This window comes from Canis lupus, chromosome 3, assembly GCF_048164855.1.
Source record: "Canis lupus baileyi chromosome 3, mCanLup2.hap1, whole genome shotgun sequence".
NCBI lineage: Eukaryota > Metazoa > Chordata > Mammalia > Carnivora > Canidae > Canis > Canis lupus.
Genome location: NC_132840.1, coordinates 25,098,856 through 25,117,960, shown reverse-complemented (window position 1 = coordinate 25,117,960; position 19,105 = coordinate 25,098,856). Strand labels below are relative to the sequence as shown.

Sequence of the window (19,105 nt, the reverse complement as noted above, 5' to 3'; positions counted from 1 at the left end):
TCTCTGCTGGCCCTGGGTGTCCTGGGGCCGCACTAGGCTGAGCACAGTTATTTTCTTGCAGCTGCTGGCCACTAGTGGACATTGTGACCCAGAGGTGAGTGCAGCCCTCCTGAGCAGACATCAAGCAGTATCCGACGACGACCTCTACCAGGAGCCCCATCTCTTCTGACTGGACCCTGCGCAGTGCACAGCCCAGCTCCTTTGTAAATAATTTATTACAAGCATAACATGGAGCTCTTGCACTAAAAAGTGGATTACAAATCTCCTTGATTGTTTTAGTGGGGAACAGGAATCAGTTATTTAAAATCCATCTGGCCCCAAGTCACTCAGTATTCGTAGGAAAATGCTGGTCCCAGAGTGGAGGCTAGAAAGGCAACATGAGTTGCATACTGAGCCCGCCTTCCCCATACTGCAGATCAATGCCCTCCTGACACACAGGGTGGGGGGGTGGGGTGGGGGGAGTGTACAGCATGGGGGCTCCAGGGGAGCGAGCGAGCAAAGCTGTGCCATCAGTTCGCATATGAGGAACTACTGAAACTGTCGTCACCCTGTTCACCACCTCCACTCAGGTGGGCTCGGGCTTCACGGCCTGGCCTTCCACAGGCCCTGGTGCTGGCTCCAGGGTCAGGGCCTTGTCCTGGGTCTGCGTCAGAGGGTGGACCATGGACATGTGCACATTGAGGTTGTGGGCCTTCTCGAACCGCCGGCCACACTGGTCACAGGCAAAGTCCAGCTCGGTCTCAGCCTTGTGTTTAGTCATGTGGTACTTGAGGGATGCCCGCTGCCGGCACTGGAACCCACAGACTTCACACCTGGGGGACAGGGTCAGGTGAGCAAGGGCATGGGCACCAGTGTGGCCATGAGAAGGTGCCCAGACCCACACTTACTGCAGAGGTTTGGCTCCTGAGTGGCGCATCTGATGGACTAGAAGGTGCTTCCGCTGCTTGAAGGTCTGTCCACACTCATCACAGATATAGTTCCGCACCTCTGTGGACCAGAGATGGAGTGAGCACAGGCACGAGGAAAGCCCAGGACTCCCGTAGAGCACAGTGCCCTGACATAGTGTTTCCTTACACTCAGGGCCCAATGAAGGGGCCTGAGCAAACCTCATTTTATTCAGAGATTAAAAAAAACTTTTTGTGAATAAAGTGCTCCAAACTGCTTAAAAATGTCACCTGGCTGGGGTTTCATTAACTGTGTACATTTGAAGCTTGTTTTCTGAAAGAGAAACTTTACATCTATTTACTGGAGCAAAAATCCTTAGAGGAAGCCCAATCAATAATGCTTCATAGATTACTACTGCTCTAGAAATGATCCCCATATTGGGTCCAAGGTAGGGGAGGGGCATATCCACTTGGGAAGTAAATTTCTTATATTCTTGAACAAAAACTGAACAGTCAGTTCTACTGGACATGCACCTGGCATGGTGGCCATGAGCTTCTTCCTCCCTGCCACTTCAAGTCCCACCTGCTTATCCACAAATACCCACAGAGCCTGGCTTCACCCCTACGAAGTACAATGAACCCTCATAGTTGATAGTATATCTTCTTTGGTGTTTTAAAAAAATTGCTAATGAATTTTGGCAAATTCAAATTTTTTTTTTTAAGATTTTATTCACAAGAGACACAGAGAGAGGCAGAGACACAGGCAGAGGGAGAAGCAGGCTCCATGCAGGGAGCCCGACGTGGGACTCGACCCTGGGTCTCCAGGATCACGTCCCAGGCTGAAGGCAGCGCCAAACCGCTGAGCCACCAGGGCTGCCCGGCAAATTGAATTTAAATAAAAAATTTTAAAAATTGCTAATGGTTCTGACCACTGGCGTCCAGACTGAGACACACAGCTCTAATACCCAATTTGAGGGAACTGTGTCAGGCCATGTCCAAGAAAGCTCAGAGCAAAAGACATAGGAAAATGGTTTCATTGTGAAGCCAACAAATAGGATTCAACAATAAAAATGGACAAATCTGGGTGAAAAAAAATCACAAGTTATTTTTACAAAGTTCAAAAATAAGCAAATTATTATTGAGGGATAAATACATATGCAATACATCGATCTTTTAAAGGGGGTGATGGCAATTCAGGAGAGCAGCAGCCATGTAGGTCAGGGACAGGTGTAGTACCTGTGTTTCTAACACATGTAATATAGACTATGTCAAAATCAGAGGAGAATCAAAACTGTGATGAACACACGAGCTCAGGGTTGTGGTCTGTATGCGGAGGAGGAGGGCCCTAGGCTCGCCTCGTCCCACAAACCTATCTAGATAACTCAAATCATCCAAATGCCCCAGAGGTCCCCTCAAGACTGTCAACAAACTCCAAGTTGTTTGTGAAGTTTGGAGTTGAAGATCGAGAGGAGGAAGGAGCCCCCCTGGTGGAGGAGAGCAAGAGACAGACCAGCACATGGCAGCTCACAGGGAAAACAAGTCCCCACGGCAACTGGCCTAGAACGCCAGAGGGACCGAGAGGCCGAGTTTCCTGAGTTCCTGTAACCAGGGGGCTTGACACCTGGAGTCTAAATAAAGGTCAGTGGGTTTGGCTCAGGGAGGGCCCAGAGGGCACAGAGAGAAGGTCTTGGAGAGAAGGTGGGTGAACAGCCCGTGGACACTCCCAGTGCCTCATCACAGAGGGCATCCCAGAGCGCCAACACACTCAGGGCGAGGCCCCTCCAGGAGCAAAGGAGATGGCAGGTGCCCTTTCCTTCCCCCGCCCCTCAGCATAAGCACGGGGTCACCCATAGGAACCAGCAGGGTACGGACCACACTCCCTTCCTAACTTGCTTACACCAAGCCTGGTACCCCATACCCCATCCCAGCACAGCAGGCCTCCTCCCTCAGAAGACAGGCCCAAACCCCTGCTCACACCATGTTCCCCTTTCTGGGGGTTCGGCAAGGCTATGGCAATAGGTGTCATTTCACAAGCAGACCAGAGTAGGGCCAGTGAAAATGCACCACATTCGGACCACACACGGCCCTCCCAGGCAGAGAGCTGCTGCAGACTGGTCTGAAGGATACAGCAGAGCACACCCAACACACCCTGGACTCCCTCCTCCCCCCTGAAATGCTGGGCCCTGGGCAACAGGGGGACGCTACTCTCCAGGACAGTTTTAAAAGTAATGATAAAAACAACCTCACCACAATAAACTTGCAGAAAGGCACTGGGATTTCTTCACGGTCCATTTCAAACCACTGATGCACCAAGATGCAGCCCTGGGCCTTTCTGAAGGGTGTCCAGTCCCCATCAGCCACCCAAGGGGACTGTACAGATGAGAGTGGGAGAGCAGGGCACATACCTGTGTGGATGAGCTTCACGTGGCGCTGCAGGTAGCGATCAATCATGAACACTTTGTTGCAGCCAGGGTGGGGGCAGGGTCTCTCCCGGACTTCTTCGTGGTGTTCCTTTATGTGCTTCTGCGGAAGGGACAGCAAAACCCTGAGTGCCTTGGCCAGGACAAGTACCCTGATCACTCTCAAAGGGAGAGATCCAACCATTCTTCACTCAACAGGTGGGTGCTGGCTCACTTCTTGGCCTGTGGCCGCTCAGTTCTCTATTTGCCCAGGCTTACATGAGCCCTTGGGTACAACTCTACACCTAGCTCTATAGAAACATCTGGTCCTCCCGTCAGCCACACACGGGGCACTGCTCCTTCTCACCTTCATGCCATCAGCCCCTCGGTACACGGCCGTGCAGCCCTGATAAGGGCACTTGTAGATGGTGGGCAGCTCCTCCCTGCAATGCAGAGCACACATGGAGCCACTGCCCCAGCAGGCAGGGCAGCCCTCTCCCCAGGCCCTCACCTCTCACAGCGGAGCTTGTTCTTCCAGCCCGGCTTGGGTCCAGGTTTCTTTCGAATTTTTGGTTCTTCAGACTTCTTGGCTTCTTTGCTTTCACTCTTTTTACCAGAGACTCTGTAAGGGGGAAAAAAAGGGGGAGGTATATGTAATCAGATTCAGCAATGTTTGTGATCTCTGCTGCATATGTGTTTCTCACTTTTCTCCTCAAACAGAAGAGTTGGGGGTTTTCCTCAGGCTTCAGTGGTAACCTGCCCCAGTCCCAATTCTCACTGGTTGGCCTCCAAATTGACCCTTAACCAGCAGAACTCAACCCCCTGGAAAGGTGGTTGGTACAACCACCTTGGGAAGGCAAGGTGCTGGGACAGGGACCACACTGGCCACAGTAGTGGGTTTTCAGGACTCAAACTTCACTCCCTAAACATCAAAACCAAACACTATTTGGAGACATCCTGTTAAATGGTGGAGTGGGGAAGCCCTAGGGGTCAGTCCTTCCAACCACTAGACTAGGAAAAAAAATCAGAATCACAATTCTGGAATCTGATGGGAGGTGCATGGCAACGACGCAGGGGCTCAAAGGGAGATGTGTAGTTTTGGGATAGAGCTCTGTGCTCTGCCAGCTGTCATCCCTGCTCCTTAGTCCTGCTGCTGGAGCCAGGTGGGGCAGTGGGGACCTTTTATTCAGTCTGACAGGTCCCCAAAGGACCAACCTTCCCTGTGCTGTCTCCTGAACATTTAAAGAGACATGGGGTGCCTGGGTGGCTGCATTGGTGAAGTATCTGCCCCTTCCGCTCAGGTCAGAATCCCAGGATCCTGGGACAGAGCCCTGTGTTGGGCTCCAAACTCAGCAAGGAATCTGCTTCTCTCCCTGCCTCTGCCCCCTGCTCGTGCTATCTCTCAAATAAATAAAATCTTAAAAAATAAAGAGAAATGCCCTTTTTAGATCCAGACATTTAAGGAAAACTGTCAAATACAGAAGGGCATTATAGGACAAGTCTACAGCTAACATCTTTCTCAACAGTAAAAGACTGAAGGTATTCCCCTAAGATAAGGAACAAGACAAAGATGTCCGTTTTCACCACCACTATTCAACATAGTATTAGAAGTTCTAGCCACAGCAACTAGGCAAGAAAAAGAAAAATATAATAATCTATATTAAAGAGAAAATCACCTCTATGCACAAATGACATGATCTTATATGTAGAAAACCCTGAAAAATCCACACACAGAAATAAATTCAGCAAAGTTGCAGGGTATGTAATTAACACACAAAAACCAGTTCTACACACTAACAATGAACAATACAAAAAGAAAAAGTAAAAAACAATTCATTTGCAATAGCATCAAGAAGAATAAAATACTTAGGAATAAAGTTAACCAAGAAAGTGAAAGACTTATATACTGAAGACTATAACACACTGCTGAAACAAATTAAAGACCTAAATAAGTGGGAAAACATCCCAGGTTTATGGGTTACAGGATTAATATTGTTAAGATGGCAATATTTCTCCCAAAGCAATCTACAGACTCCATCCCTATCAAAATCCCAGTGGTGTTTTTGGCAGAAAAAGCAATCCTAAGCTTCACATGGAATTTCAAGGTATAATAAATAGCTAAATAAGTCTGAAAAACAAAGCTGGAGGACTCATATTTCTGATTCCAAGATTTCTCATAAAGCTACAATAATCAAAATAGTATGGTACTGACACAGAAACCGACATAGAGACTAACAATAAAACTGAGAGACCAAAAATAAACCCTTACAAGAACAATCAATTGATTTTTGACAAGGGTGCCGAGATCACTCAATGGAGAAAGGACAATCTCTTCAACAAATGGTGCTGGGAAACCTGGATGTTCACATGCCAAAGAATGAATCTGGATCCCTACTTTATTCTCTATATAAAAATTAACTCAAATGAATCAAAGACCTAAGAGTTAAAACTATCAAACTCTTGGAAGAAAACATGACCTTGTGTTTGGCAACAGTTTCTTGAATATGACATCAAAGGCAAAGGAACATAGGGTGCCTGGTGGGCTCAGTCAGCAGAGCATGCTGGGCTCAGTCAGCAGAGCATGAGACTCCTGATCTCAGGGTTGTGAATTTGAGCCCCATGTTGGGCATAGAGATTTGGTGGGCACAGCGGTTTAGCGCCACCTGCAGCCCAGGGTGTGATTCTGGAGACCCGGGATCGAGTCCCACGACGGGCTCCCTGCGTGGAGCCTGCTTTTCCCTCTGACTGTGTCTCTGCCTCTCTCTCTCTCTGTGTGTGTCTCTCATGAATGAATGAATGAATAAATAAATAAATCTTAAAAAAAAGAAAAAGAAAAAAGGCAAAGCAACATAAGTAAATTGGACTAAAAATTAAAAATTTTTGTGCGCTAGGGCACGTGGGTGGCTCAGTGAGTTGAATGACTGCCTTTGGCTCAGATCATGATCCTGAGGTCCTGGGATCAAGCCTCATGTAGGGCTCCCTGCTCGGTGGGGAGCCTGCTTCTCCTCCCTGCCCCCTCTACTTGTGGTCTCTTTCGCTATGTATCTCTTGCTATGTCTCTCTTTCAAATAAGTAAATGAGGGACAACTGGGTGGCTCAGCAGTTGAGCATCTGCCTTCGGCTCAGGGCATGATCCCAGGGTCCCAGGATCGAGTCCTACATCGGGCATCGTCCTTTGGGATCCCTACATGTAGCCTGCTTTTCCCTCTTCCTATGTCTCTGCCTCTTTGTGTGTCTCTCATGAATAAATAAATAAAAATTTAAAAATAAATAAATAAATAAACAAAATCTTAATTTTTTTTTTGCATGTGCATCAAAGGAAAATATCAAGGGAATGAAAAAGATAACCGAATAGGAGAAAAATGTGCCCTACAACTCAATAGCATAAAGATGAAACAAGCCAATTTAAAAATGGGCTAACACAAATAAAGTAAAGAAAAAAATCATTTAATATTTTTTTAAAAAGGGCAAAGGAGGGCAGCCCAGGTGGCTCAGCAGTTTAGTGCCACCTTCAGTCCAGGGCCTGATGCTGAAGAAGGGGATCAAGTCCCATGTCAGGCTCCCTGCATGGAGCCTGCTTCTCCCTCTGCCTGTGTCTCTGCCTTTCTCTCTCTCTCTGTGTGTCTCTCATGAATAAATAAATAAAATCTTTTAAAAAGAATAAAAATAATAAATAAATAATAAATAATAAATTAAAAAAGGGCAAAGGAGTTAAATAGACATTTCTTCACTACCACTATTCAACATAGTAAGATGTTAAAAGATGCTCATCATCACTAATCATTAAAGAATTGCAAATCAACATGACAATGGGGTGGCTCAGTGGTTGAGTGTCTGCCTTAGGCTCAGGTAGTGATCCCAGAGTCCTGGGGTTCTAGGGTCCTGGGATAGAGTCCCCCCAATCAGGCTCTCCACGGAGCCTGCTTCTCCCTCTGCCTGTCTCTGCCTCTCTGAGTCTCTCATGAATAAATAAATAAAACCTTTAAAAACAAATAAACATAAAACCAAAATGACAATGGGATACCACTTCACCCCGAGGATGACGACTGAAAAGGAAATCAGGTTTGAATCACTATGTCATATGCCTGAAACTAAGGTAACACTGTTTAACTATACTAAAAATTAGAAAAAAGGAAATGGCTACTATGGAAAGCAGTATGGATATTCCACAAAAAATTAAAAATATATACACATGAAACTAATAGACACTGTATGTTAACTATCCTGGAATTACAATAAAAAACTTCATATAAAATTTAAAATAGAAATAGAATATGATCCAGTAATTCCACTATTGGGTATTTACCCAAACAAAAAGAAAACACTAATTCAAAAAGACACATGCCCCCATGTTTATGGCAGCACTGTTTATAATAGCCAGGACATGGAAGGAACCCAAGGGCTCCAAGATGAACGGATAAAGACGATGTGGTATGTATATAACAGAACATAATTCAGTCATAAAAAGAATGAGATCTTACCATTTGTCACAACATGATTGGACCTAACACCATATGTCAAGTATACTTCACTTTAAAAATAAGCAAAATAATGGGGTGCCTGGGAGGCTCAGTTGGTTGTTAACCATCTGACCTTTGATTTTGTCTCAGGGTAGGGCTCTATACTGGGCTATGTAGGGCTCTATACTGGGCTTGGAGCCTGCTTAAGGTTCTCTTTCCTCTCTCTCTACATGCCCCCCTGAAGCGTTCTCTAAAAAAAAAAGAACCAAAAAAACAAAAAACAAAAAAACAACCCCAAAACCAAAAACACAGGGCCACCTGGGTGGCTCAGTCAGTTAAGCATCTACCTTTGGCTCACGTCATGATCCTGGGGTCCTGGGATGGAGCTCTGCTTCAGGGTCTCTGGTCAGCGGGGGCCTGCTTCTCACCTCTCCCTCTACACCACCCCCCCACCACTTGTGCTCTTTCTCTTACTTGCTCTTTCTCAGGTAAGTAAAATCTTTAAAAAACAAAATAAAATCATGTCAAAATTTAAAACAAAGAAAATAAACAATGTTGAAGATTTGGAGAAATTGGAACCCTTGTACATTGTTGAATGTAAAATGATGCAGCTGCTATGGAAAACTATAAGGCAGTTTCTCAAAAAGTTAAACATGGAAAAAAAAAAAAAAGTTAAACATGGAACTACCATATGACCCAACAATTCTACTTCGGGGGACACCCAAAGAACTGAAACAGAGACTCAAACAGATAATTTTTTTTTTTTTTTTTAAGTAAACTCTACACTGGGCCTAGAGCCCAATGCAGGACTTAAACTTCCGACCCTGAGATCCAGAATTGGGTGCTTAACCGAGTCACCAGGGGCCTCTCCAACATATATTTGTTGGCCAGTACTTATAACATTATTCCCAACAGCCAAAAGGCAGAAGCAACCCGAAATGACAGATGAATGCATCAACAAACTGTGGTCTATCCATACAACAGAATATATTCAGCCATAGAAGGAACCAAATTCTGAGACATGTTACAACACATATGAATCTAAAAAACATTATGTTAACTGAAAGAAGCCTATCAAAAAGAACAAATACATATTTCCACTTGAATGAGGTACCCTGAAATTAGATTAGTGGCTGCCAGAGCCCGGGGGGGGGGGGGGGCGGGGATTCATTACTGCTTAGGATGAGGAAAAGTTTAGAAACAGTGATGACAGTTACACAACACTATGAATGTACTTAATGCCACTGAATTAACTACACATCTAAACATGATAACATGGGGGCACCTGGGTGGCTCAGTCGGTCAAATGTCAGACTTTTGATTTTGTCGCAGGTCGCAGTCTCAGGATTGAGTGACAGAGCCCCTGTACTGGGCTCCACACTGAGTGGGGAGTCTGCTCGAGATTCTCTCACTCTGACCCTCCGCCTGCTCACATATGCTCCCTCTCTAAAAAATAATGTAAATCTTTTAAAAAATGATAAAACGGTAAAATTTTATATATATATTTTACCACATTTTTTTTATTTTTATTTTTTTTTATTTTACCACAATTTAAAAAAAAAACAGATTATAGGAGCTCCTGGATGGCGCAGTTGGTGAAGCGTCTGCCTCCGGCTCAGGTCATGACCTGAGGTATCTAGCCCTGAGTTAGACTCCCTGCTCAGTGGGGGAGTTTGCTTCTCCCTCCTCTGCCTTTGCCTCCGCTTGTGCACACATGCACTCTCTCAAACAAATAAAATCTTAAAACAACACAGATTATAAATAATTGTTGTCCTCCTTAAAGAGTATATTAAAAAGAACCTTTCCGGGGACTGTTCAGGCTTCTCCTCCTCTCCTTGTCTAACAGTTTTTCTTTGATATCTGGCCGTGTGTCCTCTTCTCACTGGCCTCCACCCTCAGGCACCCCAGAACCACCCTGTGACCAGTGATTCACCATATCCCTCCCACACCAGATTACACATCTCTCCTTTTTAAAATATTTTATTTGACAGCACGCAAGCACAAGTGCACAAGCAGAAGAAGCAGCAGGCAGAAGGAGAGGGAAAAGCAGGTTCCCCACTGGGTGAGTCCCTCAAGGGTGTGGGGTTCAAATCCCCGCAGACACCAGAGGGCTATGCTGGCAACACCTGACTCCCTGCTTTTTGGTTTCTTTTCCTTCCCCTCGATCACTCAGGCTCCTGACTCTCATTTCTTCCTGGAGCCATGGTGCCCTAATCCACACATTGCTAAGTGTCTTCTTGTCTGCCCCCAGGTGAGGGCCCACACAGGCATGTCTGCTAAAACAAAGTCACATGGAGCAGGGCTGCTCAGAGGCCCTGTCCTAGGTCTCCAGGTATGACTCACACTGTGGCACCCAAGGAACCATGCGGCCACCATGTCTGAGTGTTTCTGTGGGCACAAGGCTGAACCCAGAGCTGTGGCCAGCCCACTGCCACCTGGGCCCTGTGGGTCACCTTCCACAGGGCCTGGCTTCTGTTTCTCTTTCCACAGCCATGTCAAAACCCAAAAGTAAAAAGGAAGTCAGGTTTGCTTTTTAATCTTTCTGCTGTGTTTTCTTGGCTGATGGTGTGGTGCTCCTGTGTTTTCATTCTACTGTGAAATGCCCAAGAATACCCAAGTGGGACAGTGACTAACCGCAGATGTTCTGGGTGTTCCTGGGCACAAGGCTGGGAAGAAAGAGACACAAGTACATCTCAGCCTTCCCTGCCAGGACCATATATCCTAACTAAGAGAAAACACAAATCTGTGAAAACAGAAGGTTGAGACAAGCCCACAGAAGCAGATCTACTAGAGGGTGGTGTCGAAATCTGTGCCAGAGCAACCGCAGGGCTGGGTCCCTGAGCCTCCAGAGACCTTGGCACAGAAAGAGAAAGAACAACGGGGTAGAGGTTCCTGCAGGAAGTCAGAGGCTAAGACGGTAGACACTACTCCACCACAATGCAGAGCAGGGCTGGCAGAAGGGAAAGCAGGGAGCTCCCAGAATGAGGCTGAATCATATCCACAGGCACCCTGCACACTCTCACATGACTGAGACCAGGTCCCAGCACTGAACTAGGAAACGCCTCCCAGCTCACTCAGAAGCCAAACTGCATTGGACTAGGGTGGTCAGGCCAAAGAGAAGCAGAAAACATGTGCTGAGACAGGGCAGCCCGGGAAGCAGGAGCCTCCATTCCCTATCCCCACTACTCCTACCCGGTGACCCTACCAGGCAGACATAGGTTTCCAGGTTACCCAGTGATGCCATTCCCAGACCCCATGGACATGCAACAAGACTGCCCCCCCTTACTTCTTTTCTGGGTAAGGCTCAAAGGATTCATCTGAGGACTGGGTATTCTGCTTCTTGTCATTTTCGTCTTCACTCAGGATGTCCCTTGGGAAGAAGAGAGAACCTTTAGCAAAGGCCTAGGGTGCATGACAGATGCAATGATACTTCCTAACTAAAAACACCATCAAATCTCCATACTCCATATTTTAGCTCTCTCAAAAAGGTCTCAGAAACCTAAAATCCCCAAATCTCTGAACTAGGTTCCTAACAGAAAGGTCAGGCCAGAGTCACTGAAGTCCAGCAAATTGGACCATCCCCCAGAAGCCGCAATCCCCTCACATTAGAACCCTGAACTTTGGAAGGACCACTCTATGGGGCCCCAGGTAGCGCGCCAAGACCTCAAGGAGGTGGGCTTCTGAGGAAGTGGACTTTCAGACTAGGGGTCACCTATACCCAGAACTGTGTGAACACCTATCCAGCTGACAGGTCAGCTATCAGCCATTGCAAAGATCACAAAGGCCAAAAAATGATCTGCGTATCTGTAACCTTTACCCTAAAACATGAGTAACTATTCAGTCTCTATAGGGAAGCAGAGACAAGCTAGTACCCTATGTATGGCCTTCCCTTACAGGTGGCCACCTGTCTGGACAGGAAAGACTAAGGCTGGCTAGTAGCCTATGGAACAGCCTGTGACCACTCCTGGTCCTGGGAGTGTTTTTAGCACATCCACTTGGGTTCTTCCAGGCACCTCAGTCATTTATCACAGATACCCCACTGGAGTTGTACCAAAAACCATACTGTCCTCCGATTTGTGTGGACGAGGGTACATGTATAGTCCAGCCACAGCTTATGGGGAAAGGGTGTGAAGGCCAGCTGGCGTGTAGCTGCCACCATTAGTGGCTCTCAGCCGAAAAGCAGGAGGTGGCCCCAGGAACACAGTCCCTGGTAATGCCCTTTCCTGGGCAATTTGTCCTCCTGCGCAGAACCTCTGACCCAAGTGATGATCATATCATGACAAAGGACCAGAGATTGACTTCCTGTTTCAGAATCATCTACAGCTGGTACAAACTACATACAGCCTTGGAGGACACGGGCCAGCAACAGCAAAGGGGCGAGCATGGGACTCTAATTTCCACACCACCCTGGTCCTGTTTCCCTCGCAGATGCCTTAGGTCTGAGAGGCCCTCTAGACCCAGGAGGCCCCCATCAGGAACAAGAACCCTGGAAGCACCCTCGGCCACTCATCTCCTTCCCACTGAGAGAAGGAGAGGGTCCTGGCCAGGATACGGGCAGGGAGTGCACAAGTTGGCGGAGTTTGGTTTTCCAAGGAGGAATTTTAGGCTATTTAAACCCACTCTTCTCTCACCCCTCAGAAAGGTCACTGAACTCGTCTTTTACCCGATCATCCGAGGTTGAAGATGGAACCTGCTTCTCACCCAACCGCCCTGAGAAACAAAGAACAAGGCTCCTATTACCAACACAGAGTGCAGGCAAGGAGGCGTGTACCTGTCTGACAACGGAGCCTTCCCCGTTGGGAGCCTGGGGTCCTCCCACCTGAAATCCCAGCCACCTCCCAGTCCCATCCCCCATAAGGTCTCTGCACAGCCAGACAGGCTACCCTCATGTCTAGCACAGGCATGGGCAGCACCAGACATCAGAAACTCTAGCCGACAGTCCACATCAGCAAACCCAGCCCTTCCTAGAGATTCAGATCCTGTCGTTTCAGGGTAGGACGGACGACCTGTGCTTTGTGCATGTTCCAAGATATTTAAAAAGTCACTGTTATCAAAATTGCATGCGCACAGTTTAATAGGCCAAGCAGTTCTAAGAACCCTCTGACACAATTCCCTTCTCCCTTCCCAGCATTTGTGTACCTCTATCTCTCTGAACCATCTCTGTAGATGCATTTTTAAGTGCCACCAAGAGCTTGAACATAGGAACAGCCAAGTACCGCGCACACACAGTTGCACAAATGGAGGCTGAGAGAAGCCAGGGGGAAGCCACCCTAGCCACCCTAGCATAAAGTCATCAACAGCTACACCCTAACCACAGTAATGTGGGATCAGGTCCCCAACAAGGGCCCTGTGTTTCCTCTTGGCCAGTTGGCAGAGGAACCTGTCTACATGAGTCCCACTGGGATGTTACTGGGACACTGGCTGAGACCCAGGGAATGACCTGCAGCTGTCCCAAAACAGCCTCAGATGTACCAGCTGCCCTCTTCCCCTATGTCCCACAACAAGGACCCCATTCTTCTGCCTCCCTCAGCCCCCTGGCCCCAAGCAGGCTTAGCAAGGAAGACCAGATGGCAGACAAGCATGCCTTTACAGAAACTGCTGGAATAGGGTCCTCAACTCCTCCCTGCTGTCAGATGCCCAGGAGGAACTCCTCATCATTTGTCCCAGAACCTCTGCATACAACACTATGACCACTGCCCACAGCAATAAAGACATCCACTTCCTGCTGAGGGCCCTGCCTGGCTCAAGACTAGGAATCCTGGTCTTACAGCCCAGAAGAGCTTCCTACCTGGGGCCCCACTTGAGGGGAAGCTTGGCTGAGATGGGGGGCCCAGCCCAGGCCCTACAGGGTTGACATCTGAAGAAGGCTGGGCCAGGTCCGTGCTGGGCAGTGTCTCGGTCTCGGCTGGAGCTGTGGTCGCTCTGCCTTGGGAGCTCTGAGGGGCAGCCCCAGTGGGGTTGGAGCCCCGATGCTGGGTGAGCCATGGGGCCATCTCCTTGTCCCATGTCCACTTGACTGCCAATGCACTGTCCAGCAAGAGGGCCCCGCAGCTGGAGTCGGCATCCATGGTATAGTCGTGGCCCTGGTCACAGCCCCACACAGCTTGGATTACACCGCAGTACTCGGAGGACAGTGTCCTCTGGAGGTTAGGCAGGGCCCCACAGCTGGCTGCGTGTCCATGCACCCATGCCACCAAGTCGCGCAGGCCCTGGGGGCTCGAAGTGATCAGGTCCACTGAGGAAAGGCACAGAGACGCCATACCCATGGCCAGTCAGCATCCAGCCCACCTGGAGCCTACCCACACACCACACACCAGGGGCACACTCACCCAGACACGCTCCCTCCTCTGCCCCTGGTGGGGGCTGGGCACCAACCCTGCAAAGGATCAGGATGGCTGTGAGTTGGGCTAGCAATGAACAAGACCCGGGCTCACCAGACCCCTCTCACAGGCCACCTCTCCCACATGCTGTCTGAAACTTCTCTTGCAAGAGCTGTCTTCATCTCAGGGCCCTTTGAGGACCTTACCATCCTCATGCACGTCTGTCCACCTCCCTCACACCAGTCACACTGGTGCTCACACATGGCTGCTGCTCCAGGCAGGAGGTATCTCCCCATTGCAGAGACACACACCCCCACCCCACACTCTGGGGGCCTAGAACAGCCCCAGCACGCAGGGTGCTCGATCCCTGAAAGCCCACCAAATGAATGGAGGAGGAATGCTTACTTTGTGCAAGTCTTCCGGTGGCCCGTCGGGGAGACGTTGACTCTCTGCAGGAAGGACTTGAGGAGGCCATGGCACTGGTAGAACTGGGCATGGCAGTTCTTGCAGACGAACTGAGACAGAGCTGGGTCCTGGTGGACGGCCACCCCCAGCAGATGCTGGAAGTCCCTGGTGAAAACTCGCTCCCCTGGAGGTGGTCTGCCTGAACTGTCCCCAGGTGCCCTGCCAGAAATGCTGCGGAGACTCCGTGAGGAGAACTTCCCATGGCAGAGGCGACAGTGCCCCATGGCAAGAGCCCGGCCTGTTCCTGGGCAAGCACAGGGACATTAAGTCAGCAGGCGAGGCTGCTCGTTGCACAGGGCAAGGAAAACACAAGCTCCTAGGAAGCGAGCAACGGCCCAGGGGAGGTGAGGCCCATGCTCTGCTATCCTCCCAGCTCCCCAAGTGGAGAAGACCCTCCAGGGAGCTTCCCCACATACACCTCTTCAACACAAACCCACATCTGGGCCAAAGGCAGGGCTCTGGCTCTGAGCTCCCAGCTGAACATACAGCCTTTGGGAGGTGTGGTCAGTGTAGGCCCTTCTGGTCCAGAAAACTTTTCAGAGAATTTTAAGTGCTTCTACAACAAGGCCACAATTATCCTGATAACAAAACAGGACAAGGACACCACAAGAAATGAAAATTACAGGCCAATAACCCTGACAAATACAGCTGCAAAACCCTCATGAAAACATTAGCAAACCAAATTCAACAATACACTAAAAGACTCATATACCAGGATCCAGTGGGATTTATTCCAGGGATGCGATGGTCCAACATCCACAAACCAATCAATGTGATACATATTAACAAAACGAAGGATTCAAATCATAGGAACAGCTCAATAAATGCAGAAAAGTTTCTGACAAAATTCAATGCTCATCATAATAAAAACTCTGAACTAAGTGGGTAGAGAGAGAATGTACCTCAGCATGATAAATGTCATAGCTAACATTATACACACAAGTACAAAGCAGAAAGCTTTCCCTAAGATTAAAAAATAAGGATGCTCACTCTCACCACTTTTACTCAATATACTATTGGAAGTCCTAGCCAGAGCAATCAGGCTAGAAAAATAAGAAATATCCAAATAGGAAAAAAAAAAAAAAAGAAGTAAAAATACTATCCCTATGTGCAGACAATACGGTATTACATATGGAAAACTCTAAAGACTTCCCCAAAAGACTCTAGGAATGAACAAATTCAGTAACGTTGCAGGATATAAAATCAGTAATGAAGTACCAGAGAAAAGGAACTAAGAAAATAATCCCACTTACAACTGCATCAAAAAGAATAAAGTACCTATGAATAAATTTAACCAAAGAGATGAAAAACCTATATAAAATCAACTATAAGACAGTGACAAAAGAAATTGACACAAATAAATGAATATTCTGCGTTCGTGGATTAGAAGAGTACTCTTAAAATGTTCATGCTACCCTAAGTCATCTACAGATTCAGTGCAATTCTGACCAAATTCCAGTGGCATTTTTCACAGAAACAGAACAATCTTAAAATTTATACAGAACCACAAAAGACTCCAAACAGCCAAAGCAATCTCGAGAAAGAAGAATAAAGCCAGAAGCATCACAGTTCTTGATTTTGAACTATATTACAAAACTAAAGTAACCAAGAGAGTATAGTACTGACATAAAAACAGACACAGAATAGAGAGCCCAGATATAAACCCATGCATATGTGTAGTCAATTAATTTATGACAAAGGAGGCAAGAATATACTGTGGGGAAATGGTAAGTCTTTTCAATAAATGATGTTGGGAAACTGGACAGCCACAAACAGAAGAATGAAACGAGGCCCCCAACTTAAATCATAAAAATAAACTCCAAGTGGATTAAAGATGTAAATGTGAGACCTAAAATCACAAACTCCTAGGAGAAAACACTGGAAGTATATAGGAGAAAACACTGGAAGTATATTCCTTCTCCTCAGTCTCAGTAATGATTTTTTTGGATTCGACATTGAAAACAAAGGCAACAAAAGCAAAAAATAAACAAGTGGGACTACATGAAAGTAAAATGCTTCTGCACTACAGAGAAAACCATCAACAAAATGAAAAGGCAACCGACTGATTTTGGAAAAGTATTTGCCACTCATTTATCTGATAAAGGATTAATATCTAAAATAAAGAACTAATACAATTCAAAAGCATAATCCAATTAAAAAATAGGCAGCAGGGGTACCTGGGTGGCTCAGTTGACTATGTCTCCAACTCCTGGTTTTAGCTCAGGTCCTGATCTCAGGACCATGGGATCAAGCCCCGGGATCAAGCCCCATGTGGGGGTCCACACTCAGTGAGGAGTGTGCTTGTCTCCCTCTCCCTCTGCTTGCTCTCTCTCAAATAAATAAAATCTTAAAACAAAAACAGGCATCAGATCTAAATCGCCATTTTTCAGGAGAAGACATACATACAGATGGCTAACAAGTACAAGTGCATATGTGCTCATCAGGGAAATGCAAAACCACAATGAGCTATTACCTCACACCTGTTAGGATGGCTATTCTCAAAAAGATGACAAATAGTGAGTCTGAGGACATGGAGAAAAGGGAACCCTTAGGCACTCTTGGTGAGAATGCAAATTTGTATCAATTGATACAGTCTCTTTGAAAACAGGCTGGAGGACCCTTATAAAATTAAAAATAAAGCTACCAGGGGTACCTGGGTGGTGCAGTAGCCTAAGTGCCTCTTTCAGCTCAGGTCACCATCTCAGTCACTGCCCGGGGCCTAGCGTCCACTGCCTGCTTAGCGGGGAGCTTCCCCTCTGCCTCCGCCTCTGCCCCTCCCCTTGCTCCCTCACTGTCTCTCATGAGCACACTCACCCTCTTTCTAAAATAAACAAATAAATCTAAAAAAAAAAAACCCTACGATTTGACCCAACAATTCTACTTCTGGGTATTTACCCAAAGGAAACTTTTGAGTTAGTGTTTTCTCCTATTTTCATTGCAACATCATTTTCGACAGCCAAGGTGTGGAAATAAGGGAAGTCCATAGGTTAACGAATGGACCAAAAAAAAAAAAGTGGGATGGGTGCGAGTGCCCCCGCACAACGGAGTATTACTCAGCCCTAAAAAAGAAGGAAATCCTGCCCGTGTGACCACACGGATAGACCGCCGAGGTATGGCCCCAAGGGAAGTCAGACAGAAAAAGACAAACACCACATGACCTCACTTACATGTCTGACATTAGAAAAGATGACACCACGTCACGGAGAACCGAGAAGCTGTGGGCGGAGGGGGGCGGGGGCAGAGGAGCGGTCAGAAAACCAGGCCCGGTGACGGCTCTGGAAGCGGCTACGCTGTCACCACGAGAACCGAACCGCCCTGCGCGCTGACCCGGGTCAGACAGCCCGCGCGGGCCCAGTGCCCGGCTGAGGCACCACATTCGTTCATCGGCGCCTTCCCGGGCTCCTGACACTGCAGCAGCACAGGCCGTCCGCCCCAAGCAAGGCGCCGGCAGCCGGGGACCTTGACCCGTCCAGGTTCGACCCCGGCCTCTCGTCTGCAGACGCTGCCCCCGCCGCCACCCCCGGCCCCCGGGCAAGCAGGGTCCCCGGGGCGGGGGCATCACCTACCGGGCGAGGGCCTCCGGCACCCGACCCGCTCCGTTCTGCTCTAAGGAAGAGGCCACGGAGGCCCAGACCGGTTAGGCGCGGACCTCAGGCTGCACAGCGCACAGCAAAGCCAGCACCCCTACGCGCAAACCCCTCGGTGAGCGCACAGCGGGCACGAAAGGGTCAGCGGCCGGGCCAGACGGCGCCCGGGCAGCGCGTCCCCGCCGACGGACCCCCGCCCCGCCAGCGCCCGGCCGGACCCACCTGCCTCGTCGGCGCCGTCCTCGCCCGGGTCCCCGCGGGCCCGCGCCAGGCCCCAGCCCAGCCGCGCCGCCACCAAGGCCGCAGCCTCGTCCACGCTCGGCCCGCTGCGGGCCGGCCGGCCTCGAGTCCGGCCGCTGCCACCGCCGCCGGAGCCCCCGCGCTGCCCCGCCGCCCCAGGCGACAGGAAGCGACCCAGCCGGTCCCGCTTCATGGCGGCGGCCGAGGCTGCAGCCGGGCCCCGGTGCTCGGCCCGGCTCGGCTCCGCTCGGCTCGGCCCCGCTCGGCTCGGCTCGGCTCGGCTCGGCCCCGGCTCGGCTCCGCTCGGCCCTATTCGATCCGGCTCGGCTCCACTCGGATCAGCTCGGCCCCGCTGTGTGGGCTGGGCCCCGGCCTCTCCACCGGGTTAAGTCCTGCTCGGCCCAGAGCCTCGCGCGTCAGCTCAGCTGGACTGTGCTCGTTCGTTTCCGCTCGACTCCGCCGTTCGGCCCCGTTCGGCCCCCAGGAAGCGGGGCGGAGCGATGAGGGAGGGGCGGGGCAGCGAGGGGAAAGGCCAGGAGAGGGGGCAGGGGCGGCACGGTAGGGCCCACGCGTTTGGCATGTCACAGACGTGGAGTGCAGGTGCCGACTGGTACACTTACTCGCTCGCAGCTACGACGTGACGCTACTTGCGAGCGCCGCCACCCTTCCAGCCCCGGGAGATCCGCGCGAGCAGCGGCCGGACCAGGGCCGCCGGAAGGGCTGCCGCGCAGGCCCCGCCCCTTCCGGCGG

At 49.2% G+C, this 19,105-nt stretch overlaps 2 protein-coding genes across 5 annotated transcripts in view; one reads left to right on the top strand and one right to left on the bottom strand.

The window, feature by feature from the left end:
- The window catches only part of FANCA (FA complementation group A), a 61,970-nt gene extending 60,172 nt beyond the window's left edge, over positions 1 to 1,798 (top strand). Inside the window, exons 43-44 of one of the 2 annotated variants that reach the window (XM_072819624.1) lie at positions 62 to 203; positions 1,608 to 1,798. In XM_072819624.1, the coding sequence (XP_072675725.1) occupies positions 62 to 169 (108 nt within the window). In that variant the 3' untranslated portion in view covers positions 170 to 203; positions 1,608 to 1,798. Of the gene's footprint in view, positions 1 to 61; positions 1,170 to 1,607 lie in introns of those variants that run through there. The other variant, XM_072819622.1, reaches the window with a different exon arrangement.
- On the bottom strand, positions 198 to 19,097 carry ZNF276 (zinc finger protein 276). 3 transcript variants are annotated; one of them, XM_072819639.1, is made up of 11 exons: positions 18,976 to 19,097; positions 14,469 to 14,772; positions 14,073 to 14,119; positions 13,532 to 13,978; positions 12,375 to 12,453; positions 11,030 to 11,113; positions 3,795 to 3,905; positions 3,651 to 3,726; positions 3,290 to 3,407; positions 888 to 987; positions 198 to 812 (listed from the first exon to the last, which is right to left on the bottom strand). In XM_072819639.1, the coding sequence occupies exons 2-11, from the start codon at positions 14,750 to 14,752 to the stop codon at positions 566 to 568; spliced, it is 1,593 nt and encodes a 530-aa protein (XP_072675740.1). In that variant the 5' UTR covers positions 14,753 to 14,772; positions 18,976 to 19,097; the 3' UTR covers positions 198 to 565. The 3 variants fall into 3 exon arrangements, with proteins under 3 accessions (XP_072675740.1, XP_072675739.1, XP_072675741.1); XM_072819638.1 differs by lacking the exon at positions 18,976 to 19,097 and adding an exon at positions 18,338 to 18,563; XM_072819640.1 differs by lacking the exon at positions 18,976 to 19,097 and adding an exon at positions 17,696 to 17,942.
- Between the last annotated feature and the right edge of the window lie 8 nt (positions 19,098 to 19,105).

Excerpts from the sequence above, each read along its gene's own strand:
- ZNF276 (XM_072819638.1), bottom strand. The coding sequence starts at position 18,548 with ATGAAGCGGGACCGGCTGGGTCGCTTCCTGTCGCCTGGGGCGGCGGGG. Across the intron at positions 13,979-14,072 it reads AGAGGAGGGAGCGTGTCTGG|TGGACCTGATCACTTCGAGC; the intron begins GTGAGTGTGCCC and ends GCCTTTCCTCAG. Across the intron at positions 3,727-3,794 it reads AACAAGCTCCGCTGTGAGAG|GGAGGAGCTGCCCACCATCT; the intron begins GTGAGGGCCTGG and ends TCTGCATTGCAG.